At 33.5% G+C, this 13,614-nt stretch overlaps 1 protein-coding gene and 1 long non-coding RNA gene across 23 annotated transcripts in view; one reads left to right on the top strand and one right to left on the bottom strand.

The window, feature by feature from the left end:
- The window catches only part of LOC106668873, a 77,658-nt gene that overhangs the window by 52,612 nt on the left and 11,432 nt on the right, over nucleotides 1-13,614 (bottom strand). For all 20 annotated transcript variants that reach the window (XM_024226134.1, XM_024226135.1, XM_024226150.1 and 17 more), the window contains 11 exons: nucleotides 12,345-12,386; nucleotides 11,396-11,440; nucleotides 9,629-9,676; nucleotides 9,517-9,567; nucleotides 9,146-9,199; nucleotides 6,993-7,043; nucleotides 5,632-5,679; nucleotides 4,114-4,176; nucleotides 1,652-1,699; nucleotides 315-338; nucleotides 38-67 (listed from right to left, as the gene is read on the bottom strand). In XM_024226134.1, coding sequence (XP_024081902.1) covers nucleotides 38-67; nucleotides 315-338; nucleotides 1,652-1,699; nucleotides 4,114-4,176; nucleotides 5,632-5,679; nucleotides 6,993-7,043; nucleotides 9,146-9,199; nucleotides 9,517-9,567; nucleotides 9,629-9,676; nucleotides 11,396-11,440; nucleotides 12,345-12,386 — 504 coding nt within the window. The remainder of the gene's footprint in view (nucleotides 1-37; nucleotides 68-314; nucleotides 339-1,651; nucleotides 1,700-4,113; nucleotides 4,177-5,631; nucleotides 5,680-6,992; nucleotides 7,044-9,145; nucleotides 9,200-9,516; nucleotides 9,568-9,628; nucleotides 9,677-11,395; nucleotides 11,441-12,344; nucleotides 12,387-13,614) is intronic.
- LOC112126657 overlaps nucleotides 1-13,614 on the top strand; it is a 59,316-nt gene that overhangs the window by 24,686 nt on the left and 21,016 nt on the right. The window lies entirely within an intron of this gene.

The following is a 13,614-nucleotide window of genomic DNA, read 5'->3' on the forward strand; positions in this document are numbered from 1 at the left end:
AAAGAATGCAAGTGGATTGACTATCAGTTATTTTTACCTTAGGAGGAGGTGGCACTGCCTTCGGCTTCTACAAAAGGGCAAACAAAAATAAAAATTTTCCAAAAAGTCATACATTTATATGATTATGCACGATAAAAAAGTAATATGCGTGTACTAATTGATCTAATTGATATTAGATATAAACAAAGTTACAAAATCCAAAAGACATGGGAAATAAAGTAGGGAAAAAATTCCACAAAACTTTTACTTAAAACTAAACTTTTTACTTAAAACTAAAATTATGCAAATAAAAAATTCATATTGGTTATGCTCACTCCAGGTAGAGGTGGTTTCGGTTTCTGCAAAAGGATAAAATGAATTAACATTCAGGAAAGTCCTCACGTAACATTTTTAATATTAGTCCTATCATGCTGTCAAAGCTATTTGATTTTAAAAAAAATTATTGCTATTTTATTCAAGTTTAAAAGTTAAAAGGACTTTCTCATAACTTAGGAAGACTTATTCTTAACCCACTGTCTAATGGATCTACGTTTTTGCAATTTTCTATGCTACAAAAGGGTTCAGGGCTGATAGGTTTGTACTTTCCTTGGGCAATTTATCAGCCTCCTCGTAGCCCCTCAGCCCTTGTACCCAGACAACGATGATTTTGTTGTATCCCCTAACAGGCTCTTGATGCAATCCCTAAATTGCTCTGGATTTTAATTGAGGTACCACCTTGCGGTCCAAGTAGATAGCTATTCTTTTACTGGTAATACTCAGCTTTTTAATTTGAAACTTTTTTTGGTGATGCTAGATTGGCACCGTTATCATTGCATGGCTAACATGTAATGATGCAAATCTGGTTTGCATTAATTAATCAGAACCACAGATATAAAATAAAACTTTTGATGAGGTTTGGTTGATTTCATATTTATTTTTCTATTTTTAACTGTCAATCAATCTGAACATTGATGAAATAGGCTGAAAGAAGGGAAATTCAGCTTTCCAACAATTATAATGATGTTGAATTTAAATACAATTAGAAAACACGTTATGAATTTTTAAGTGGAACACCTGACAATATGGGGGAAAAATTGCCCCCTGGCAATCCAGCCCAAAAATGTCTATTTTTTTTTGCTATGAAAATATGTATTTATCTACTTTAAAGGCTGCTAAAACGAACCAAATTGTCTTTAAAAAAAACTTTTTGTACTACTTTACTAAAATGGTCTCTTGGTTTTGGTACGCTTATTGTTTTATTCTTTCTCGGATCCTATGGCACGTTGGCAAGAATGCTCAGACACGTATATAATATTTTTTATCATATATAAAAAAAATGTGAGAGCCCACATCCATAATACTGGTCCTTGTTAGTAGAAGGTCATCCCAACTTTGTGGGGAGTAGTAGACAGACTGCTGGTAAAAAGTAATAAACTTTAATGCATATTCCAATCATTTTAATTTGTCTAATTTAAATATTAAAGTTGATGGGACTGCAGTAGTTGAGTGGTTAAAGCTCAGACTCTTGGCTCATAGCCCAATCCCTGCAATAGTTGACCCTTCCCTCTCCCATAAAAAAATCTTTTCATTAACATACAGTACTGGCTTGGCTAATGTGGTAGATAAATTGCTAATAGATTAAATAAAAACCACCTAACATGAATATACTTACCTCACTCTGTACTTTCTGATCAACAAAAATCATCTGTTGCGAAGACATCTGAAACACAAAAAATCTCTTATACAAGGCATAAGGGAAAAGAAGATCATACAACATTCGGAAAACCCACGATTTTTTGAAAAATGGTATATTGCTAGCACTAGCTTAGCATGAAATAATGGCACCACTGGTGTTTCATTCATGGTGTTCATTTCAAAACAAACCAAATTCTCTTTAAAAAATCTTTTTGGCCTACTTTACTAAAATGGTCTCTTGGTTTTGGTTCACTTATTGTTTTAGTTTTTCTCGGATCCTATGACACATTGGCAAGAATGCTCAGACCCGTATATAATATTTTTTATCATATATAAAAAAATCTGTGATCCCACATCCATAGTGGTCCTTGTTAGTAGAAAGGCTTGGCTTACAACAACAAAAAATAAAATTATTCAAAAATCACTTGTTACAAATAACCCAAATCACAATCAAACTGAACAGCATATTTAACTATAGTTTTTAAATAAATTTTATATTCCTGACAGGGGTAGAATTTTTATGAAGAAAATTTATTCTCCTTTGTCCTAGCTCAACTGTTTTATAAACCCATTCGTAATTTATGATTTAATTATATTTTAATCTGCAGCTTTGATCTTTTGAATCATTAATTGTTGTGCTTACAAAAATATTTTAAGTTTAGAAAATATTGTACCGATAGGGAGTTAATGTGAAACAAAGGTAGCTATTATGTTTCTGGTGGGTATAATGTATTCTGAGATCTAGACAACAGTTTTTATCAATATAGCATGACACTGATAAGCTCAATTCTGCACATACACAAACATACATAAACATATACATAAAATATACATATATACAAAATTGAGGTTATGAGTTATTGCCGCATGCCATGAGAATCATCCATGTAGAGTGTTTTGGCAGTTACAGCTCAGGCCCTCATTCATTTTTAAATACATTTTTTCCTATTTACACACCATTCACTCAAGTAAGGTAGTCGATTGATTATTCCTCCATCACCCTTTATAAATATTATATGACTCAAGGGTCGATGGGTTCTCAATTTTCCACCATCGGCTCTCTTACACTACACATTCATTCTAATAAATACATTCATTCACACAACACACACAACAAGATACAGTGGACCCACAGACAATTTTTGTCAAGGATTTTATATCAGGTGTATGCTGATGATTCTAGCCATAAATTGTAGAAAGATTCAAGTTGAAAATTACACCTAAGGATTTTGTAACATGTAAAAGATAGAAAACAACATAAAACAAATAAAATATAAGTGCATGCTGCATGGAAAGTTTGTTTTCAGTTGTTACATTCCAAACCTTTTGATTTAAATTTTGTCTATGTTTTTTAATTGTTTTATCAATCAACTGGGCTTTTTTCAAATTTGCAGAATTTATTATCTACCAAGTTTAGTAAAGACACGACAATGTTATGTAATTATTTTATTAGTGTTTAAGGTGTGAGTGTTATCCTTGCTTCTTCGTTATTATCATTCTCCTTTGTGTTATGCCCCGCAGAAATTAACTTCTTACGTACATTTTCTTTCCTGGCATCTGAAAATAAAAAATCACTTAATGGCAGCCTAACTCGTTGTTTATATTTTTGGGTCATTAGCTCAAATTAGTTCAATTCAATGGCCAAAACATTTTAATAATCTGGCCTAATGATAGAAATAAGAAGCATAAAAATAATTTATAAATCATCTATCTAAAATTTCATAAATAGAAATAATATAAAAAAGAAGAAAATTTATGTTAAAAAAAAATTTGAGATGATTTCCTCTTTATATGAGGTATTATGTAAAAGGTTTGGCATATAAAATGTATTATCCTCATTTCTATATTCTATATTCCTAAATTTCTATGTGCGTTTATACGTACATATTTAAATTATTGTTTAGTTCATTACAGATTTTTAAAAAAATATGTGATTTATTTGATCTAGTGGCAAATTAAATGGATAAATAATAAAATCCAGGATTTAGAATATTTGATGTTACGTTATTTTTTGCTGAAGAGATGTTTATGTGATTTAGTAACTACTTTATCGTTATATAAAATTATTTGCAGATGTTTTTCCTTTTAATGTTGAATTATATTCCTGGGATGATTTTTATCTATGAATAATTATTGTGTGTCTTTACTTATTTACTATATTTAAAACCTGGTTCATACTGGAAACAGAACAGTGGATTAGTGATGCATTTACATGGGATTATGGATAAAAAACAAACTTTTCATGCAGCAGGACTAGGGCCTAAATATATTCATAAGCTAAATTCTTAACATTAAAAAAAGTGGGAGGTTTGCAGAACTGCACGAACTTGCAGAGGGGCACGTACGTCTCTGTACATAATAAAGATAGGACTGATTTTTTTAAAGTAAATTAAATCCTCCATCCTATTTGGTCTCAGCAGAATTTAAAGATTGACTCACCGATTTGGAAGTTATCTTCGTTATATTTCTAGAAGGCCTCCGTTTCGTTTCAGGACATATAGGCTAAAAGAAAATAGGCAAGAATGTTACATTTGTGGTCAATTATTATGGGATTATTTTAATTAATATAGATTTGTCCATTTTCATATCATCCATTTTGAGTTATCAGAAATGCGCCTACGTTGGGTTAGGTTACAAAGGATCAGGGTTAGGGACAGGTTAGGTAGAATTAAGGCTAGGTTTGGGTTAGGGTAAAAGACAGACTAGGTTAAACCAGAGTACAAGTTTCATCCACGATGTAAGGGGAAAAAATGGATAGCTTCAGAAGAGCTACTTTTTGAAAGAGTTGTTATCCAGTGTTATAACGAAACATGGTGATCAACTATTAACAATAAAACTAGTTTCAGTTATAAATTACAAAACTGGATGTCATTCAAACAAAAACACGTTAGCTTGGATCAAGCTTCGAGACTGAATGGAGGAAAATCCCCCCTTTGAAATTGATAAATGCCTAGTGATGAGAAGTGGACAGAAATATGTAAAGTCTTTAATCCTAAAAAATTACAGATACTTCAGGTAATCACATTGGTGGATACAATACTTAAGCACGTAACTAATACTATGATGTGAAACATGCAAATATGGTTTGAAAAAGGATCCCTGGTTTAATCGGTTGTCCTGTTCTCAAAATATGATTGCTAGGAGGGCATAAGGGAATTTTGGGTAATGAGCAGACAAACTGGACAGGGAGGATTGAAGACCATTTATAGGACCAGAACAAGGTCACACACGTAAAAGAGAAGTGAACCGACTATAAGGCCAGTAAACAGTAAACTTATGGATATAGAACCGTCATTTTAACTGGCAACCACATTCCTAGATAAAGTGAAACTTAAGAGTGATACTCATCTGGAAAACACATGCATATTGGACGATAACCCCATTTTTAGGTTATACAATGAGGAGGAAGAAACTCATATTATCATCCAATGCAATGCAACTGAGAGACATAACCCAGGGTACCGAGATGACTCGGTTAAAAGAAATGCAGCAACAGTCAATGACCTTCTTCTTCTTAATAGAAAAGTCAACTGGATTGAACTAACGAGCTAGGTAAAGTACAATAAGCCTTAGCTACAGTGCTTAGGGAACACCAAACCCCAACATCCTAGTATCCTCAATCCCATCTAGCCTATGGTCAACCCAACTTGTGGGGAATAGTTGGACATGAGTGGCAAAGGACAGACTGCTGGCAAAAAGCAGTAAACTTTAATGCATATTCCAATAATTTTAATTTGTATAATTTAAAGATTAAAGTTGGTGGGACTGCAGTAGCTGAGTGGTTAGAACACAGACTCATGGCTCGTAGACCCAATTACTATGGTGGCCCCTGCAATAGTTGACTCCTCCCTCTCCCATAAAAAAATATTTTCAATAACATACAGTACTGGCTTGGCTAATGTGGTAGATAAATTGCTAATAGATTAAATAAAAACCACCTAACATGAATATACTTACCTCACTCTGTACTTTATGACCAACAAAAATCATCTGTTGCGAAGACATCTGAAACACACAAAATCTCTTATACAAAGGCATAAGGGAAAAGAATAATCATACAACATTCGGAAAACCCAAGATTTTTTGAAAAATGATATATTGCTAGCACTAGCTTAGCATGAAATAATGGCACCTCTGGTGTTTCATTCGACATTGAGTGCTATCAGGAAGTGAGGCTTAGGAAAGCTGTGTTCCTAAAGGAGTGGGATGACCAGTGAGCAAGGAGTTAAATTTGTTTGACCCAGGTATGGGGAACATAAGGAATATTGAAGTCATGGTGAAAGTAAGATTAGACTGTAGAGAATGAATGGTTGGGTAAGGATCATAGATGGACAGGATTACCAGTATCAGTATTGTACATATTAAGTCAAGGATAGGACTTCGTGGGGACTCCTGCTCAGATAGAATGGATGAGTGAGGGAGAATAACATCACCCATTAGTATCAAGGTAGGACTTTAGGATGTAGTAGTAGGTGGTGGGGAGTCTTCGTTTTGTGTTTCTGTACCAGCATCCAGCAACAACAAATGACAGCCAGGCAGTACTGTTCTTTTCAAAGGTGGCATTGCTGGACTATACAGGGAAAGTGTCAAAAACTGAACTGTTAATAGCTTAAATGAAGTACAAGATAAAGATGTCATAGTAAGTTTTTCAAGGATTTATCTTATAAAAGGATAGATATTTATAATGCAATAGAAGGATATATAGTGCAATAGTTTGTTGAATTTTAAGATAATTGAGGCTAATTGCCAACAGGTAGTTCTTAGGATGGAGTTATACAAGTTTTAGAATTTGGTGGAGGGTGTTTCCTGGTATTACGTTTGATGTTGTTTGGAGGGAAGGCATTAGGAGGATGTTCAAGTATATAGGTCTGTCTAGTTCCGCTTGGACTTGAATGGCATGTAGTGTAAACATTATGATTCAAACCAGGAACCTCACAGTGCTCAACGCTATAACCGTTGTGTCCCTGGTTGTCTGGTTATCATAGTATTATCAGTTTCGACAATACCGTCCAAAGAATTCTGAAAGTAAAACGGCAACAGAGTAACTCTGTTTTATTGTTGAAGCCAATCATACTTCAATAAACTAAACTTTGCGAAAATTATTTTAAGATAAAATCTGGCCTAAATCAAAACAAAATTGGAGAAGGTTAGTAGGGATATCTTCATTGAGACTGCCTGTACATTAAGAATAAGGATACTAATAAAATGTCCTATTTCACATTGTTTGAAAAGATAAGTATAAGCAATGTTGGATAAATGTTATAAAGATGTAAAAACATTGCAATAAAATGAAGTAAAAGTGATATGAGCATACTTACGTCGGTTTGAATTTTTTGTCCATCAGTAAACATCATCTGCTGTGCAGGTAACTGTGAAACAAAACAAAAACATTGAATAGAATAATTATGTTGTTTGGATCAATATGCATCAATAATTATGGACCTTTTTCTGACTTTTATGGAAGCTACAAAAAAGACAAATATAGTTAAAAACTAAGGTGGCGGAGAAAGACTATCAAACTGTGGACAAATTGAATATTCCATTCATCCTTTCGTGTAATTAAAAGATCGATGTGAAATCAAGTTGATGAGGTTGATATACAGTCAGTCTATACTATAAACAAACCTCTTGACATGCCCAAATGGCTACTAGTGATTGATACAGCACAAATTCGAAGACCCAATAACAATTCAGGTGGAGAATATCCACAAGTACCAAATTTAATTTGTGATCAATTATGATGATAATATTTTAACTATCAGGAATATATTTTTGGTCTAGAAACACAATTTTTTGCATGACCATCATCGTTACCGAGGAGTGCATCTGAATTGGGGTTAGGTAAGGTTTAGACTGGAAAAGTTAAGCCAGATATGGTTAGAGTTACGAACCAGGTTAGGTTACGTCAATTAGGGTTAGGGACATGTAAGGTAAGGTAGAATTATGAACGGGTTAGGCTACATTTTAATGATTCAATGTTTTTTCTACTATTTGACATTTTAAAAACAGTCATTATCAGTGTTATAATGAAACCTGGTGATAAACTATAAACAGAAATGGTAGTTTTGTTTCTAAATGACAAAACTGGATGTCATTCATCACAAAAAACATTAGGTTAGACTTAACCTAACATGACGTATTTGCACTCTCCAGTCACATGAAATCGATGATGCAAAAACTGAAAAAAATATGTGTGACCAGCCTAAAAACATATATGTGTTATATTTTAGGCATTTCAAAGAGACTATATACATTTTCATGAAGTTCAAAGTTTTTGGAAAAGACATAGAAAAAAATTATGGGTCCCTTACGGAGCTTTAGTATGGTGGCCAAAAACAGAAAAGAGGCATGATAACTGCAAAGATTAGTATGTCTAAAAAATTGGTGGCAATGAAAACGTGCTCAATCCTCAGTACTATGGGAATATATCCCAGGAAAAAGTTGATACAAGGACTAATGGCAGAACAACTAAATTAGGATGGGTTAGTATTAGAATGATAGTAAGATTGCTATCTGGATACTACTAACTCCAGGGGCATATAGACTCAGCGTAATAGAAACAACCATGTACATATTGCCAGAAAGAAAAATCTGTGGAACATATATTCTTTTTGTGAGCAGGCACATTCAGAGATTCGTACTCCTGAGAAAACAACCAACCTCATAATTACAATGAAAGTAATGCTGAAAAATGTTCTAAGTGAAGTCTAGCTTTACTTCAAGAATACATTGTCTTTAAGATGGCATTTGATAGTCTCTAATGATGATGCTTGTGCTGATAAAGGAATATGCAATGTTACTGCCAACAATTTAAAAATAAAAGTATCATGTTGTACTGTGACTAGGTGGGGTCTGCTGGACCTCAAATAGGCAGAAAGTCTGGATTTGCATGGAATGGTCGATATACCAAGAGTTCAATCAGTATGAATACCCAGACATCAAACCCCATTGTGGGGCACTAGTTTGCCATAAAATGTGACACATTAAAAAGTGGATCCTTTATTAATCAAATTCCCAGTGGACAGAAGAACTATTGAAGGATAAAAGGATTTTTGTCTACTGATTAGGCACGCTTGCTTGAGAAGGCATATGTCCTAAATGGGATTACCAGAATTATTGTGCAGATTTTGCCAAGAAGAGGAAGAGACCACAAAACACATTCTGTGCTAATATTGAGGGGGTCTAACCAAGCATATGTTTCTAGTGCTAGGTGAGGAAAAACCGCAAATAGATCAAAGAACTACTAGGCTATACAAACTCAAGTTTATGACTCATTAACAGTCAAAGCTGGTTAGTAAGCTCTAAAAATAGAGAGACATGGATCTTTTCAGGTCAACGTGCAAAAAGCTCTATAGTCAGCTATCCCTAATGTTGACAAAATGATGACACTTAAACTAGAGCAAATATCAAGGAGAAATAAAATCACAAAATACCAATTTTATAAAACAAGTAAAATGAAAAAAATACTTACGTCTTTTCTAGCTTTTTGTTTTCCACCCCTGAACATCATCTGTTGTGAAGGTAACTGCAATACAAAACGCCTCTTATAAATCTCATATTAAATATTAAATTCATTCATATTAAATTTGTTATGCAAATGACTTTTCGAGCATTAACAAAGTATCGACCCTTCATTACATATGCTCACACTAATAAATAAGTAATAAATACATTACAAATTGAAAGTATTCCCACTTCAAGTATTCTACTTTGTCCAGTTCAAGATTTTGGCTTTTATAACTAGACTAGGCAGAATTACATCTTAAGAGTTTCTAAGTCGATTGCTTTATTTTACTATGACTTTTGAATTTAATAAAACAATTAATTGTCAAATGTACATACATTGTTTGCGTATATGGCCTGTTGGTCGTAATACATTTCTTGGCCATCCTCCTGTAAGTTATAACTTCTGGTAATTATTTATTCTCAGTTTTATTTTGAATGAACTACTTACGCATATTGTTGGCAGTTGTGGTAAAATCGTTTGGTCAACGTTAGTTGGCTAAGAAAGAACAAAAACCAATCCATTAATAAATAATAGTTTATTGAATTATAGCTATTTGTAATTAATTCTTCTATTTAATCATACAATGGCAAAAGGTGAGAAGAAAATAAGGACAGTTTGAATAAAAATGATCTGTGATAATATAAGAAAGGGTCTACACTAGACAGGAGAAACTGACAACCAATTTGGCTAGGACACATTTTTGCTTGGTTATGTTTGCCTTTATGTGGATGGGTAGAAACTTAATGATGAAATAAAAGCAAGGTACAATAAGCCGAAAGGCTGCAGTGCCTGGGAAGCACAAACCCTACTTCCTAGTATCCTAGTAATGACGAAATCTGTGGTGCAGAATGGGTATGCAGTAAAGTGTGTATACTATAAGTATTTCTATTTTATGCTGGTTGTATAGACTACATGATCAGGGTAAATGGATAAACTTTGGTTGGATCAAAGAACATTTTGGGATTAAAGTAATGGAAAAAAGCGACAGTAAATGGAATGGATGTAAAAATAAACTTACCACTAAATGAGAAGCAAAGAATATTAAGAAAACCAAATCCTACGGATCAAATTAATAACAGAGAGACCACCAAAGGAAAAGATTATATAGAACTAAAAAAAGTGGTGAAGTTTACAGTCCCATGGTTTAAGGCTGGATAAAGCTTTCTTTCACTCAATTTATCATCTAAGATTGTAATGTTTATCTATATCATTTTGGACTAAAAGATTCGTCTTTATGCGAGAGATGCCAAACTGTGGATACCCTGGAAAATGAAATGTTCTCTAAATACTTAAAACCAAAAAATGTAACCTTTGATCAGACTGTTGGTATAATTGCATAGCCATTTAATCTCGATACTACTTTGAGCTCTTGAGATTTTGAAGTTTAAAGTGTATTAAAAAAGGTCTACACTTGTGACTGAGGGTTGATCCTGCATTTGGAGTACTGACTAAACTTCTAGGGGTAAGTTAAAATTTCCAACCGGCTGCATTGGATGTATCACCACACACATCAGAGGGAGAAAGCACATCCATCATCAGATGCCTTGCTAAAAGAGGGACAAAGATATAATTGCAAATGGTCTGGTTTTCTGATTCTGCTGCCATCGTAGGACCTGGGTTATTGGTATTGGGGACTCATAGTTATGGGAACATGCTAAGGCCTCCAAAAAAGAATTATTTGGAAATGGCGAGATAACGAACAATGAAAAAAGTTGTTGACAATTTATTGATGGAACCACAAAAATTTCTTTTAATATGCAGGGTTGGTAAAAGGATCTTGGCAGCAGTTCTTGCCCATGAAACAAAAAGTGTCCTTTTTAGCATATATTTTATAGCGGGCTAAAAAAAAAATTGTACAACTTTTGTAAAAACAGATAAGCATTGCCAAGAGTGGACATGCGCAATTAGTTCGGGAAGTGAATATGTGCAGTTAGTAGGGGAGTAAACAAGCTAATTTAATTTGTATGTACTAACATCTTCTTAGCAAGGTGCTTGAATAGTTTCAAACCCAATATGTCTGATTGGTTGTTCAGGTTTAACAAGGAAAAACACCCTATTTTCAAAATATTAAACAAATTGCATTGTTCTTTGGACAAATTTATTACACATCATAAAAAAAACATAGATATATGTAATTAATAATGTAATTAACTAAAATATTAGATATCTTAGTTATCTCTCTTTGGCTCATTTTAGAAATTGTAATCATTATACCTTATTTTTCCCTTTAGACTGCTTCACAGGAGCTTGTTTCATGCCCTGAAAAAAAAAAAAAAAAAAAAAAAAAAATAGAATCCAAAGCAAAAGTTTCACAAATATCCATTATTTTAAACTTATGTAGTCTTATATAAGGACTTAAGGACGTCATAATATGTAATTACAGCAGTTGATGAGCTAGTTGCTCACTTTTAGTCACAGAAGTGATTCCAGAATTTTTAATATTAAATTACAATTGAACTTCCCTTAAGTGGACACCACTAAGAAATACGATTTTTTCTGCTTATTAGAAGTGTCTGAAGAATTTTCTCTTTCACGTGGAATTTTATGACAGGGTTTTATTTGAGGGAAAGAATTTTTTTCTCACTCATCTCCAAATCGGTTTGAAAATTCCCCAACATTTGCAAATAACACATAAGAGCCATCTGTCAATTGTGAAACCCTGAATTGTTTTCTTTCTTCAGTCCACTCATAAAAGACTTTTCATTTAAAAATCTATAAATGTAGCATCTATGTACATTTATTAGAACATGTTATAACAAAGTAAATGGAATAATGCTAGGAAAATAAAATTGTCCAGTATGAGGGACGTTTAGCTATTAGAAAGGTCCGTTTGGGGAAGTTCAACTGTATTTTATTTATCATCTGCTGGCATTACTAATTGTATGTCAAAGAAAATTTCGACTGGGCCATTAATGAGCAAAACTTTCCATGAACCTATTCTAATTTGCTAACTTTTTCATTACTAGTCACAAAGACATTTTAACTCTTGTCTGCAGAGTCTTCTTACTAGACTACTATTTGCTGAAATGGACAAATCTAAATTTTCTCAAACATTAGTGACAGATATTGTATAATAAATGCATGATACACCAATGAGTTATATTTGCTTAATGAATACAGTCAAAATAAAAAATGTAATTGAATTGAATATGGTCATGCTTACTCTAGGAGATGATGGTGGTGAGTCGCAACCTTTTTTCTGTTTCTGCAAAACGACAAAATGAATTAACATTTTCCCAGGAAAGTCATCACAGAACAGTTTAATATTAGTCCTGATCATGATGTCAAAACTATTTGATTCTGTTTTTTCTATTGTTATATTAAAGCTTAAAAGGACTTGACCTCTTTTCGACCTAAAAAGACCCTATAGTCCTTCACATTAACATAAAACACGTTCAGTTGTTTCTTTTTCCTGGTGATATCTGCAGTGTTTTTCTGCTCCAAGTCTGTACATATGGAGTCTGCTGTGTCCAGTCAGAAGTTGTATTATCATTCTAGTCCTAATACGTCCTAGGTTTAGTAGTTCTTCTATCATCCTTTGGTGAACTTTTTCACACACCTCTTTCCTGGTATTCCCATTTAACCTTACTTTTAACTAAGCAGGCCTTATTATTAACCCATTGTCTAATGGATCTATGTTTTTGCAATTTAGTATGCCGCAAAATGATTCAGGGCAGATAAGTGTACTGATCGTAGTTTCTTTGGGCAATTTATCGGCCTTAACCCTGTATTCCCTGGTACCCAGACAAGAGTAGTTTTGGGTTTCCCCTAACAGGGCCTTGATGCAATCCTTAAATTGATCTGAATTTTATTATCAAGAAGTGCCACCTGGCTGTCTGTCTATTTTTTGCTGGTAATACCCAGCCTTTTAATCTTCCTGGCAATGTTCAATAGCCACAACCTAAGCCTGAAAGACAATGGCATATTGACCAAGGCTTATAAACTAGAATTGGTTTATTTCCATAGATACTAACTCCTGACCCATAGTTTTTGAGCCAACATTATACCAGATATAGCTGGCATTAACTGAGATCATTTTCACCCAGTTTGCTCGGGTATTTTGATTTGAAATTTCTTATTGAATTTGAAATTGGAATCATCCAGAAGCACATCCTTGTCTGCCTGAATTCAATTATATTATTGTGCTATTTCTTCTTCAGGCCTGTTAGGTGATTAAACTCTAGTTTGGTCATTTCCAATAATTTTTTGCCATTGCAAGTGCTTGGATTGTTATTGATTTGTATGTTTCTCTTTTCTCATATTGTAGTTGTGTCTGAATTCATGACGTAATTTTATGTGTTTTGAAATATTTAGCCGTTAGCCAATGATTATTTGCACTCTCAATACGACACACAAGAATGACACATCTACATGGAAAAAAAACACTTTGAGCCCTGAAGATGATCTCAATAAAGATTGAAACGTTGGCATGA

This window comes from Cimex lectularius, unplaced genomic scaffold (assembly GCF_000648675.2).
Source record: "Cimex lectularius strain Harlan isolate CLEC.00 unplaced genomic scaffold, Clec_2.1 scaffold66, whole genome shotgun sequence".
NCBI classification, from domain to species: Eukaryota; Metazoa; Arthropoda; class Insecta; order Hemiptera; family Cimicidae; genus Cimex; species Cimex lectularius.